At 30.2% G+C, this 13,123-nt stretch overlaps 1 protein-coding gene across 2 annotated transcripts; it reads right to left on the reverse strand.

Moving 5' to 3' along the window:
* Nucleotides 1-8,604: 8,604 nt before the first annotated feature.
* LOC120092770 (soluble inorganic pyrophosphatase 1) lies at nt 8,605-11,461 on the reverse strand. Of its 2 annotated transcripts, XM_039050965.1 has the most exons (10): nt 11,367-11,461; nt 11,190-11,248; nt 10,958-11,080; nt 10,830-10,858; nt 10,026-10,091; nt 9,609-9,716; nt 9,369-9,434; nt 9,155-9,275; nt 8,970-9,051; nt 8,605-8,878 (listed from the first exon to the last, which is right to left on the reverse strand). In XM_039050965.1, the coding sequence occupies exons 3-10, from the start codon at nt 11,076-11,078 to the stop codon at nt 8,836-8,838; spliced, it is 636 nt and encodes a 211-aa protein (XP_038906893.1). In that variant the 5' UTR covers nt 11,079-11,080; nt 11,190-11,248; nt 11,367-11,461; the 3' UTR covers nt 8,605-8,835. The 2 variants fall into 2 exon arrangements, with proteins under 2 accessions (XP_038906893.1, XP_038906894.1); XM_039050966.1 differs by lacking the exon at nt 11,367-11,461 and having other exon boundaries at nt 11,190-11,358.
* Between the last annotated feature and the right edge of the window lie 1,662 nt (nt 11,462-13,123).

Below are 13,123 nucleotides of genomic sequence, written 5' to 3' on the forward strand. Positions count from 1 at the left end.
TTGATATTTTTGTTACATTTCATAGGTTGTTCTACAATACAATAAAAATGTCAAATCACACGTTATGCCAACACGAAACCTACGGACATATGAAAATGTCATGACAATGAAAATTTAAGACGTTAGGTATATGCTTTGAAATGTATTTTAAGATTTCAATTATTCTTAACTTTTGAAAATTTCGAAGGATCTTATCTATAACATTTCAATAACTACAAATATTCTAATCTATATATAAAGGGAAAAAATGAATCACATGAAAAAATATCTAGATTTATGAATTAGGTTGTATTGTTCAAGTATTGATAGAACATATGAGGTTGGGCCTTTATCTAGTTCAACTATATATGCAACTCAAACCTAAGTAGGATGACTTTCGGCTTTGATGCTGACGTGAGATTAAGAAATTATGAACGTACAACACTATAGAGTCGTTATCTTGTTCAACTATATATGCAACTCATCAGCCTTGATGGCAAAATGAGACTAAGTAGCAAAGTACATTATGGCCAATAACATTAATTGTTTTGCATGATTTTTTAAATATTTTAAATTATTTCTTTCACTTTGAAAATAAATGTTCTAAACACTCCAAAATAATTATAAATTAAGGGTGTTCGAGTGATCCGACAACCTGAACAACCAGACTATCCAATCTAAATTCTAAGGGTGGTTTTGGGTTACATTTTTTGTTGGGTTTGGTTGAATTTTTTTATTTTTTTTCGGGCTGGATTGGATTCAAGTTACACTTTTAAAAATTCGGATTTATCCAATCCAATCCGAATTTCTAGTAGAAAAATTGGATGATATAGCAAAATTTTAAGTTCTGTTTGGATGTTTGGTATAATTTGAAATTAATAAGATTTATGGAAAATATCATTTCTGCACGTATTTTTAGCTTTCAATAACCCAAAAATACCCTTTGAAAGATCCTAAAAAATCGATTGCTTTTTTAAAAGTTTTCTTACCTTATATCTTTTAACAGATTTACTTGTTTTTAAAAGAAGATTTACTATCATATTCGAAGGGAAACCGGCAAAGGGTTTGCCACGAAAACGGGAATTGTTCCCATTTTAGTTTTCACAGAATTCATAAATTACTAAATAGAACAATTATACATTATCAATCTAAACTTTACAACATGCTATTAAAATGAGAAATAGGGAAGAAGATGACACTTACCCTTGAAGCCAATCAATTCTTCACGTATTCCCTCGACCCAGATCTTTCTCTTAGATCTCCAATTTGAAAACCCAAATAGACACCACCACAAAGTGGAACCTACTATATTCTCCTTAGGGATTGAGAATAAGCAGGAGGCGTGGGCTCTAGTATGGATTTTGGAAGAGGGAAAGGAGATAAGAGGACAAGGATGATGAGTTTTGAGAAAACTCTTGTCTGTCAAATTTGGAGGAAGAAGATGAAGAATGAATCGTTCAAAACTGAACTGCCCTGTACGTTTTTGGTTGAAAGAATTAGGGGAGTGGGTTACAATTAAATATAAATTTAATTTAATTTAAACTAATATATATAATAACTACCTTATTATATATATACACTATATGTTATATCAAATATAACGCATAACCTATAGTTTTATATTGTGTTAAATATGATATAACCTATAGTTTTATTTTCTCTCAACTATGCATAACATTTAATATAAATCACATTTATACTAAAATTTAATTATATGAATCTCATCTATATAATTAATATTTGAATCATATTCAAATATTTAATTCTTCTCAACTATTTATGGTATTTAACATAAACCATATTTATATTAAATTTAATTATATGAATCTCATTCATATAATTCATATAATTAGTATTTGAATCATATTCAAATTCCTCTCAAAATATTTTATATTATAATGTATCCAATACATTATATTAATTATATCACATATATTTAATTTAAATAATTGTCCAATATAATTAATTCCCCTCAATTAATTCGAACAATTCAAATTAATCCAGAATTAATTCTCAATTAAATCCTTGTTGAGTTATAGAGAGTCTTATGGATATGTAGATTGAAGCTCTAATGGTACATGGACAATTAATTAATCAGCCAACAGTGCTATGACCCTTCACAAATTACGGGTGTGGCCACATTATTCAAGCTCCAAAATCAGCCCTTAAGGAATGAGTGAATTTCGTCTTGTGTAGTTGTGTTCCCAACTTCTATCCTCAAAATAATAGGCATATTGAGTTGGCAATCTGACCACTCTCACCCATACAAATCAAAGGATCGTCTTGAAGAGCAAGAGTTCACAACTCACTCAAGATTCAGGTCATGTCACCTATGGGACTAATCATTTCGTGGTCCGGTCTTATACAAACATTTTGTATAGGATACCCCGCTCACAAATGTTTAGGATACCCCGCTCACATGTCTCTATATGGATGATCAGGATCAGATCATTTGTAGTCCTTTACAAAACTTATAACATCTACAAAGTGGGGATAGTGGGTTGTATCCGTAGTGTCACAAAGATAAGGTACCCAACCTTATCCATCTACTACTTTAGGTTATGTTTTAAATAAGATCCACCTATATATCTCTATATACTTATTTAAATTACATAAAATAACCTAGGATCTTAGTTTATTGGATTAAGTGTATGCTCATAAAATAATAATTATTTTATTAATGACAATTTGTTTATACAATATTTATAAACTAGAGATTTAGGATCCCAATCCCAATAATATCTATTATTCATTTTTTAAAATCTAGGTGAAAATTTATTATTTAAATAATATATTAAATTCCAAATCTAGAATCTGAATCGAGATCCAAGGAATAGTTGTTCTTCATTTTCTTAGGTATTTTTTTTTTCTTGTAACATAGATCGATATGGAGGAAAGGGATTACAATGTTGGTCTCGACAATTTGGCTTCAAGCTTTGACATTGGATCTCCAATTCTTCAGAAGTGGGTCTCGCTTCAAAATTTTAACGGTAGTATCATGGCCGCCAAGAGTTTTCACTTCATCCCTTTGAGAATTCTTTCTATGCTAAGCTTGTTACCATTTTTGAAGGAAGTTTACTTGTTTATGATTTTGGAGTCTCCTTTTTAGAAATGGAATTTAGTTGTAACTGAATCAACCAAGTTCTTTAGAGTTTGAATTCTTTTGTCAACAGCGCTTGATTTGAGGTTTTAAGGAAGTTTTATCCTACTTTTTGAATTTTTCTCTCAATTTTACAAATTGTTTAATAAGCCTGTTCATTTGCTAGTTAATTCCTTCCTCGCTTACCCATCAATTCTAAAAGTGATGATGCACCAAAAAATAAATAGTTAAAGTGCTTTTTCACTCATATAATTCCTTGCCTTTGTTAATTTTTTCTTTCGAATACATTATATTTAAACTTTTTTTCTTTCGATTTAGTATACTATATTTGTGGGTTTAATCTCAAAGAAATTGTGAATACAATGTATATGTATACGTTATGTTGCAAATACAAACTATTTGTGAACTTTCTTCTTTCAAATACACTATATTTAAACTTTTTTCTTTCGAAATAGTATACTATATTTTTGGATTTCAGGGAAATTGTGAATACAATGTATATGTATATGTTGATGTGCAAATACAAGGTAATTATGTCTTCATTGATCATGTTAATTAGTTGTTCGTTTTCATTGAATATTATTTAACAATATATCATTTTATTTTATTTTTTTTAAGTATAGTGTATTTGTGGTCTTATAGGGACTAATAGGTAAATATTTGTGTTTTGTTGGTCTTTTTAAAGAAATTAATGTTTGAAAATATTATATTTTCAATAGTTAATAGATATTTGTTTATATAAAATTTTGAGGATTATATTTAATAGGAACTTGATGGTTAGGATTTGAATTTTAGATTTTCTTTAATTAGTAGTTTTTAATATTCAATCTTTTAATAGATAATTAAATATGGATTGATATGATTTGAAGTTTAGATATTTTGAATTAGGGATATTTCGGTCAATTGCTTATTCGTAATTAATAATTCTAGAAATCATTTTGTCCTTTTTCTAGTTTCAAAACTTTTTTTTTATTTTTCAAAATGAAACCCTTTATTTTTATATTACTCTTGTCAGTCCATTTCTAATATTATTGAAAATATATATATTATGGGAAAATTTTTAGGTATAGAAAACATGTCAAACTATTTATCGAAATAGCGAGAAAAAAAATTGATAGACAAACTTCTATTAGCTTCTATCATAGAAGATTAAATTTTGATATTTTGTGTAAATAGTTTGTCTTATTTTTCTATTTTTAAAATCCCCTATATTATAACATAAATATCATAACTCATTGTTAATAGATATCTTGGATTTTGATATTTAACATTTGAAATTTTAATTATTAGTATGTGTTGTACACAAATTTAAGTATCTAAAGTTAATAAAAGAAAGTAATAAATAAATAAATAATCCGACCATCCAACTCGAATTTTAAAGGTTGGGTTGGATTGGAGACCTTATTGGGGTCATTGGGGTAGCCAACCAACCAATCCAAATTTTCAGATTTGTCTAAAAAATTCTTTCAACTCATTCCAACACAACCCATATACACCTCTATTTCAAGCGGTCGAGTTTAGCCAAAAATCCCTTAAAATCAAAGAACTAGCATAACCTTAGCTAGCTACACCTTTTAATGGGAAGTCTATGGACCCATATCATTAAGAAAAGTTGTGCAATAGTTAATAAATTAGCTTCAATAATCAAATTTTTTTAAGACACTTTCGGAGAGAAATCACAATATTACGAAGTTCTTCCTCTAAAATCATTTTCGAGTACTTTTGATGGTTTTTAAAACATTTAAAAATTATTTCTAACATTAAAACCAAACATTAAAATCATTTTTAAACATTTTATAGGAATTTTGATGGTTCTTCAATCATTGTTAAGTATATATATATATATATATATATATATATATATATATATATATCTCAAAAGGGATTTCCATCCCAAAAGTATGTACAAATTATAAATAAATTTTTAAACTATATTTTCAAATTAAATAAGCTTGTAAATGTCAATGTTAATGGTAATGTTGAGTTCTAAAAGAATTGTGATGGATATTTATAAAAGAATTATAAATATAATAAAATCATAAATATTATGGGTAGATTTATCGAGACAGGCCGAGAACAAGAGTCTACATAGTTATGAGGTCTATGGATTGAGATAGAGATAGAGACCTGAGATGGCATACCAAGGCCCACAAGGCCCATGTACTTGGAGACAAATTCGAGTGAGGCGATCGGGACCCATGAGGAGCTGTGTGGTAGCTCAAAGGGTCCATAAGGGAGCTTAGTTGTAGATTAGAAAATCCGTGGAGAGCTTGGAGGTAGGTGAGAAGACCCATATAAGAGCCTGGTGATAGTCAAAAGGTCCATGGGAAGCTTAGAGATAGCTTAGAAAATCCGTGAGCAAACCTAGTGGTAGTTTAAAGAAACCTTAGAGAGCTTAAAAACAGCTCAGAAGACTCGTGATGGAGCCTAGTCATAGCTCAGAGAGCTCATGAGAAACTTAGAGGTAACTTAGAGAACCTATGAAGGAGCCTAATGGTAACTCAAAAGACTCATGGGAGCTTAGAAGTACCATCTGCCTCGTGGTGTCAAGTATTGGGAATGACTTGTCATTGTAATAACTTCTATCTTTAAGTTTGTGACCGTTTTAATGTTACAATTGAAAAGAAAAAATGTTTTGATGGTTACAAATATTGTAACCGATTGATGGTTACAATGAAAAGGTTTTAATATGCATCACTTTTATAGATCTAAAATTAATTTTAGATCTAAAATATTTTCCTATAAATTGACGACAAAGATTTCAGTTTTGAAATATAGATTTCTTTCCCTCAATATTTTCATCTCTTTGATTTTTTTTTAGTAAGTATTTCTTTGATTCCATTCCTTTCTTCACGACTACACGTTTGAGATTGGAGGTTGTGTAAACCTAGGGAAGCAAGCGGCAATTGCAATTTAGCATCAAGGTTGCGCCGATTTTTAAGACAGTAGATCCACGACACATCAACGATTGAGATTCAGAGTTGATGACAAACAACACAAGGTATATCTAGTGGTACCATGGAGATCATAACAATGCTTATTGGTACCATAGAGTATCCATTGTCTGCCAGTACCATTGAACCTCTACACTAGGCCAAGTGGTAGTGGTCCACTTTTATTATAGACGAAAGTTAGAGAAAAGTCAAGTGAATGAGACGCCAGCTATCGCTTCGAGTAGAGATATTATAATCGTCTGAGGTGTAACAACTCAAAAGTTTCATAAATTAATGAGGGTCATGATGAGTCTAAGTGCATGTTATGCTTAACTAAATCTATATAAGCAGTCAAAGTCATTCGTCAAAGGTACAGAGGGTGTGGGAGTATTTTTAACACATCTTCATCTTCTTCACGATAGGTTATGGAGGGGTGTATCAGTATGCTCTGTGATTTTTTTGATCTGCCAAAATTCTCCCAAGAAATCTCATCTCTTATTAAATCTCTCTCCCTCTTCCCAAAACTCAAATCCCACAATGCTTGAGAATTCTCTTTCCCTACAGAGAATACAAAAGAAATATTTATGTTGGTGTCATCATTGACGACCTTGGTGCGTGTTTGATCATTACCAGAAAAGAGGAAATTCGTAAAGATCTTGGCTTCAAGGGTAAGTTGATCCTAACTCTTCCTCCTCTTTTATTCTGCATGTTGTAATTTTATGTTTAATACATAAAATTGGTTGTTCTGTAATTTTGCAATTCTATGAAAAACAAAATCGGGATTGATCCCGTTTCCGCTATGGACCTTGGGGTTCTTTCAACTAGTGCTATCAACGACTGTTTAAATCATACCAGATACGAAAAACGACACATAGGCACAAGATGTACCTTGTGTGGGGTAGTCCCTTGGATATAGACCTTTCAAGCAGTGGCCATTTAGTCCAGGGTTCATTAGATAGTCATTGCAATTATGACTATCGGTAATCACAACCATTTTAATTTACTAGTTTGACTACGTGCATTGCACGTGTTTCATAACGCTGAAAATGAAATGTATATGTATAAGTTGAAATACGAGTCTTATAATTGATAATCATTTTTTTTATATATATGTTTTTTAATGGGTTTTTAAAAATTTTTTAATTGACTTTTTTATTTTTTGGTTTAAAGAAGAAACAAACTAATATATTTGCATTTATAATAAGAAAAAAATTAAATAAAAGCTAATCACTTTTATAAGAAATAGAAACCTATATCTAATATATTTATAACTACTATTTAATTTCCTTTAGAAAAAAAAGGACTATTCTTTCATTTTTTTTAAAAAAAGAAAAATTATCCAATCTCAATTTCAATTCTAGATAAACGTTAAAAACACATCATTCACGTTAAATGATAAGAAAAGAAGAAAATTTTGAAAGAGATAACCTACCTTAACAAGTAAAAAAAATGGAGGTGTAATAGCTATTGCTCCTTAAAAAACAAAAAGGTAAAAAAAGTTTTAAATATATATATATAGAGAGAGACGATCCTGACTATTGATAAAAAAAACCTTATGGCCTATTTGGATTGACTTAAGAAAAAAATATTTTTCAAATATTTCTGACAAAAATTGTTGAAAATATTTTTCAAAAACTATTTTGAGTGATTGCCAACCACTTCAGTTTTTTCTAAAATGAATTTTTTAAATTAAATACTTGAAAATGCATTTCAAACACACTCTTATAATGTCAAGGAAAAAACAAAAAATGTGACAATAATGTTTTAAAAAAATTAAATACGCTATGAAAAAGGGATTAACAAAAATTTTTTTAAAAAAAAAAAAAAAAAACCAAAACCGTGAAAACTAAGATTTAAGTCAGCTATTTATAGATATTTAGATTTGAAATCCTAATTTGATTTTGCAAAAATAATTTGAATAGATAGATTTTTTTCCAAAGTAGATATTAGATAGATTTTTATTTTAGTTAGAGATAAATGTGATTTTTATTGTAATTTTTTCTCTTCATTTAACTTTAATAGATATTAGTTAGAGATAAAATGTGATTTTTTATAATTTTTTAAAACAATTTTTTTAAAAAAAAAAAAAACCTTTAGTTAACACGAGATAGATATTAAAAATGTGATTTCTTTTTTTCAATTTATTTAACCTGAAGTAGATATTAGTTAGAGATAAAATGAAATTTAAAAAAAATCATTTATTTAAGATGTAGTTAGAGATAAAATGTGACTTTTTTAAAGCCTTGCAGATATGATTTAGAGATCAAATATGACTTTTTAAAAAAATAATTTTCTCTACCAAAGTGTGAGGCCAAAAAAAATAAATCTTTTGATTTTTTTTACATGTGATACTCAAAATTAGCGGAAAAAGTTTATTTAATGATTTAAATGACAAATTGGAAAATCAAAAGTTTCTACCATAGCCATTTTAGACAGTATAGAATAGATAAGTGTATTAACATATACACTCCCTTTTTTTAATGAATCTCGTTTACAAATATCAGATCATTTACCAATAGCACTAAATGTCGATACTGTCAATTGATCCTGATCAGATAAATAACCATTTTCAATAGAATTTCTTTGCTAAAATTTGTTAAGAGAATATGGAGTACTCATTCAATATATTGATCAAATTCATAAAGGAAACAAAAAATAAACGGCTTAGACCTCAACATGGGATTAATCTAATCGAAACAAAACGAAAACAAAACAAAAACAAAAAAGAATAGCAGTCCCACATTACAATAGAACATGTTTGTTTGAAGTATAATCGTTGCGACGCCTTTTATTAAGGTGTTCGGCGGGATGATTGGCATTGGTCTATCGCCTCAGGGTGTGCAGAATGTACTCAGCATAAAGATCCCTGCAAATTTATTCAATTCAAAATCTTGTAAGAACAAAGATTGAAATCAAACTAGAATGTAGAATTCATTGGATCTGACTGAAACACTTGCATTGAGTACTGTATAGCTTCAAGAGCAACGCCTGAAGGTAAGAATTCATTAACTGCCACCTCCTTGTTTTCATTTTTTTTATCTGTGATTCAACAATGTTAAGAAATTTTCATTCTAACTTCAACATGCATGTCAGGACCAACAAGAATATTTATCCAGATTTTCTAATAGATTTGAAAGGATACAGTCTTCGAAGAAGCGACGAATCTCAGAGAGACGATGAGGGGGAAGCTCTTTGATGTCGGTATAATGCTTGTATTCTGGATCATCAGCACAAACTGCAATGATCTTATCATCCTTCTCTCCCTGGATCAAAAGCAACAATTTTGTTAAATTATTTGAATGAGAGAACAAAACAACAAAGTAGGTTTTTGTTTCTTTCCATTGCTTCAAAATTACCTGATCAATCATGGGCATTAGTCCAATGGCCTTGGCTCGGAGAAAACAGCCAGGAAGAACTGGTTCCTACACAAACAAATCAATGGAATTTTTGTAAATCACCACACTGAATGAAGCTAAAACGTGAGGTAAGACAAATGCAGAGGCCAAAATTCTTCTCGAACTGATCTTATGTTATGAGATCATAAGATCTGTTTAAGAAGCATTTCAACTGAATCAGACAATTGTTCAGAGCATAACCTGCATAAGTACTAGAACATCCATAGGATCATTGTCTTCACACAGTGTACGGGGGATGAAGCCATAATTATGAGGATAGACCACTGATGAATACAGAATCCGATCAACCTGTTCGTTATGGACAGAGTCAGAACCTTCAGATATAAGAAGTTAAATCAAAAAACAAATTCGTATGGATGGAGAAAAACGTTTTCTAGATCTGAAACATATCATGTTTTATACAACAGAAAGTTCATGGCAAGTGAAGAAAGAAGAAAGCATTGCTGCAGTAGTTTTTCCTTTTTGTTTTTAATATCTTAGTGACTTTGACACACTTCAACTACTCTCATGAGACAAACTTTTGTTCGAATTCTTATTAGTGATCTGATGATATCTATTATATCTATTGATATCAGAGATTTAAGATAGTTCCAATACCTTGATCAGCCCTGTCTTCTTGTCAAGTTCATATTTGACTTTGCTTCCCTTTGTAATCTCAACAACCTGTGTTGTTCCATCGATCAAAACAAATTGAAAACGTGAAATTCTTCTTTGGTGAGAAATGGGAAAAAAACAAAATTGGGTTTGCTAGCAAAAGAAATCCTAAACTTGGATTGCAAAGATACTTATTTTTTTGAAAGCATCATAACTAGAAAGGTAATTCCAATTAAATTAAGTGAAAAGCACAAACTCTTGCACAGTATGGAGCTTCTAAACTGATAAGACATGGCAAGTGACCAACTTTTGCATGTCTCATTCTCTTTGGATTTCATGTATCAATCCTAAAATTAGACAAGTCATATGGGCCACATACTAGAGGTTGGTAACGTTTTGTCCCTGTCCCCTTCAGATGGTGCCTCTTTTGTGTTCACCATTCCTGATCGGATCCCAGTATCTTTTTATTATTGGACCGAATACCTATTTAGGTTTGAAGGGGTCCAATACCATATTAGGTAACATGGGCTTTCATTTCAAAACCAGTTGGCAACGAGAGGAATAACCCATATATCTTATAGAGTGTGAGGTCTCGTGATTTTCTAATGTGTGATCCTCAATCACTTTTCTATAGGATCATTTTTAGAGTTGAAACAGAATTCAGAGATTCATAATTTTGGAAGAAAGAACAATCAAACCAAGAACATGGCTTCTAAACAACTTTACTTTTGTTAAATCTAATCCATGATCTCAATGCATAAATTTCCATCAATTTTGAACATACAAAAGAAAGAGGGAAAAACATACACAGTTGAAAATCTTGGGAGCATCAGGTCCTGCATAAAGGAAAAAAAAAACAATAAATTAAATTAAATCAGAACAATGATGGGCAGGGCCATAATTATGGTAAGGTCAAAAGAACGATATGAAAGTACCAATCTCAAGATCATGCCAAGGATGAGCAGCAACCGATCTTCTAGACAAAGAAGAAAGAATCCTCTCATTCAACCTCGGAACTCGATTCTTATCACCATTGGAATTCTCATCAGTAGTCATATCTAACCAAAACCCATAAAAAACAAACAAAAAACACCACCCATAATCAAATAGGCGATTGATTTCTCTATCGATCAAGACTAAAACGCATAAATCAAAAAGGGGTTGTACCTGAGAGATTTGAGAAGGGAGAAAAGAGGAGAGATTGGTAAATGGGTTGAAACAAAAACCTGCAAAAGAATTGGAATGAAGAAAAGGGAGAATGAAGATCGAATTTATAGAGAAGAAGGATTGAGAATGAAGAGCGAGTCAATTCGAGGGGGGAGAGAAGGAAGCTGCCTCTTACACCTGTTTGTTTACTTCGACGTTTCAAATTTTTTTTGGTTGGTTTTCACACGAAGAAGGGTTGCCCTTTGTAATTTGCATTGCTATTCGAAATTTATACGGTTGGTCCTATTTAGAGTAATTCGAAATTTGGCTTCACTTTTAAAAAAAATTTTAAATTTAGTGTCGTTGACTACATGTAAAAGTATTATTTTAATCTTAAAATACGTGTGAGGTTAAATACAACCTAGATTTCTCGTTCATTCTTTTCATTTCTCTCACTCTTTCCTCTCACTCTTTCATCTCGTTCTCTAATTCACATTGCTCTCTTTCATTTTTCCTTAACTTTTTCCTTTCTTTTGAATTCTTCCTCGCACTTCTTCCTTTTGCTTCTTCCTCTCATTTGTTCCTTTAGTTTCTTCCTCGTCAATTTTGTAGTTTTTTCCTTTGACTTTTTTTCTTCATTTGAATTCTCACTCTCGTTTTTTTCTCTCATTCTAATTCACGCTTCAACTTACATTTTTTATTTGAGAAGAAGACGACTCGACATAAACAGAAGATATCGCAAGAAAAGGAGAACAACTGAAGAAAAGATGATGGAAAAGGAATCTCGTTGGAAAAAGGGGGGAAATGACAACATAAACATAAATTGCTGGAAAAGAAAAGAGGAAAATAGCTGGAAAAAATAACTTCATAAATAGATTTCTGTTATTTAGGGTGAATGCAGATCTTCTTATATTATGTAATTTATCGTTGTAACTTAAATATGTATGGCAAACACACATGACCATACATACTTAAGTTAGAAAACGAGCTTTGATGCTCAAACTTTATAACTGCAATAATTTATCCGAACAGGATTTTAGTGCTACATTAGGATTATTCTTTCACTCATCGAGTCGTGCCTTCCACAAACTATTCCTCATTAGATGTTTTGCGAGGCACAGTCGTGGTCAAATATGTTGGCATGGGCCAAGCCAAGCACCTTTTTCGATGGCCTACTTTGGTCTAGAGTGTCATTTTCATTATGAATCTTATCTTCTTGACTTTGTCATTTCTGTTTTTGTTGATGATAATTGTATTTTTTTTTACTCTTGACATCTATTATTTCGTAAAAAAAAAAAAAATTGATAAACATACCAATAAATAAATAAATATATATATATATATATATATATATATATATATATTATGTATTACGAGGGGCTTCTCCCATCCCTTCTTTACCAGTGTTTTCTTTTCTCTTTTTTCTTTTATTTTATTTTATTTTTAATTTTAATTCAAACACCAAGTTATATATTAATTACAACTTCCTTGATGATTAATACCATTTTTCATCATCTTCTACTTTACTAAAAATACTATTAGCCATATTTTCAAATTTTTTTTCAACTTATAAAGAGGTGAGGCTTCAAACCTTTTGGTTATGGATATGATGATCTAGAAAATACTTCCAAAACATATCGTTTAAGGCTTTTGTTTGATAATCTTAGAGAAAAAAAATGTTTGATATTTTTTTTTTTGTAATTTTAAAATTTTTCTTTATAAACCCTAACTCCACCAAATTTTTTTGTCAGCTTTTAATAATCTAATTTAATTTCTTTTAAAAAAATAATTTTGTTTTTAAAATTTAGCTAGGAATAAAATGTTGGTAAGAATGGTGAAAAAATATTAATCAAAATGATAATTCATAACAAATACCTTTGAATTTTGTCATTTGTAATTTATATACTTTCAAAAATCATAATATTACTTCGCAACCTTTATAAACTTCAGTCAAG

This window comes from Benincasa hispida, chromosome 12 (genome assembly GCF_009727055.1).
Source record: "Benincasa hispida cultivar B227 chromosome 12, ASM972705v1, whole genome shotgun sequence".
NCBI lineage: Eukaryota > Viridiplantae > Streptophyta > Magnoliopsida > Cucurbitales > Cucurbitaceae > Benincasa > Benincasa hispida.

Coding starts and splice junctions, on each gene's coding strand:
- LOC120092770 (XM_039050965.1), bottom strand. CDS start 11,078: ATGACTACTGATGAGAATTCCAATGGTGATAAGAATCGAGTTCCGAGG. Junction 9,717..10,025: donor AGAAGACAGGGCTGATCAAG/GTATTGGAACTA, acceptor CATAACGAACAG/GTTGATCGGATTCTGTATTC. Junction 9,052..9,154: donor TCGTCGCTTCTTCGAAGACT/GTATCCTTTCAA, acceptor GTTGAATCACAG/ATAAAAAAAATGAAAACAAG.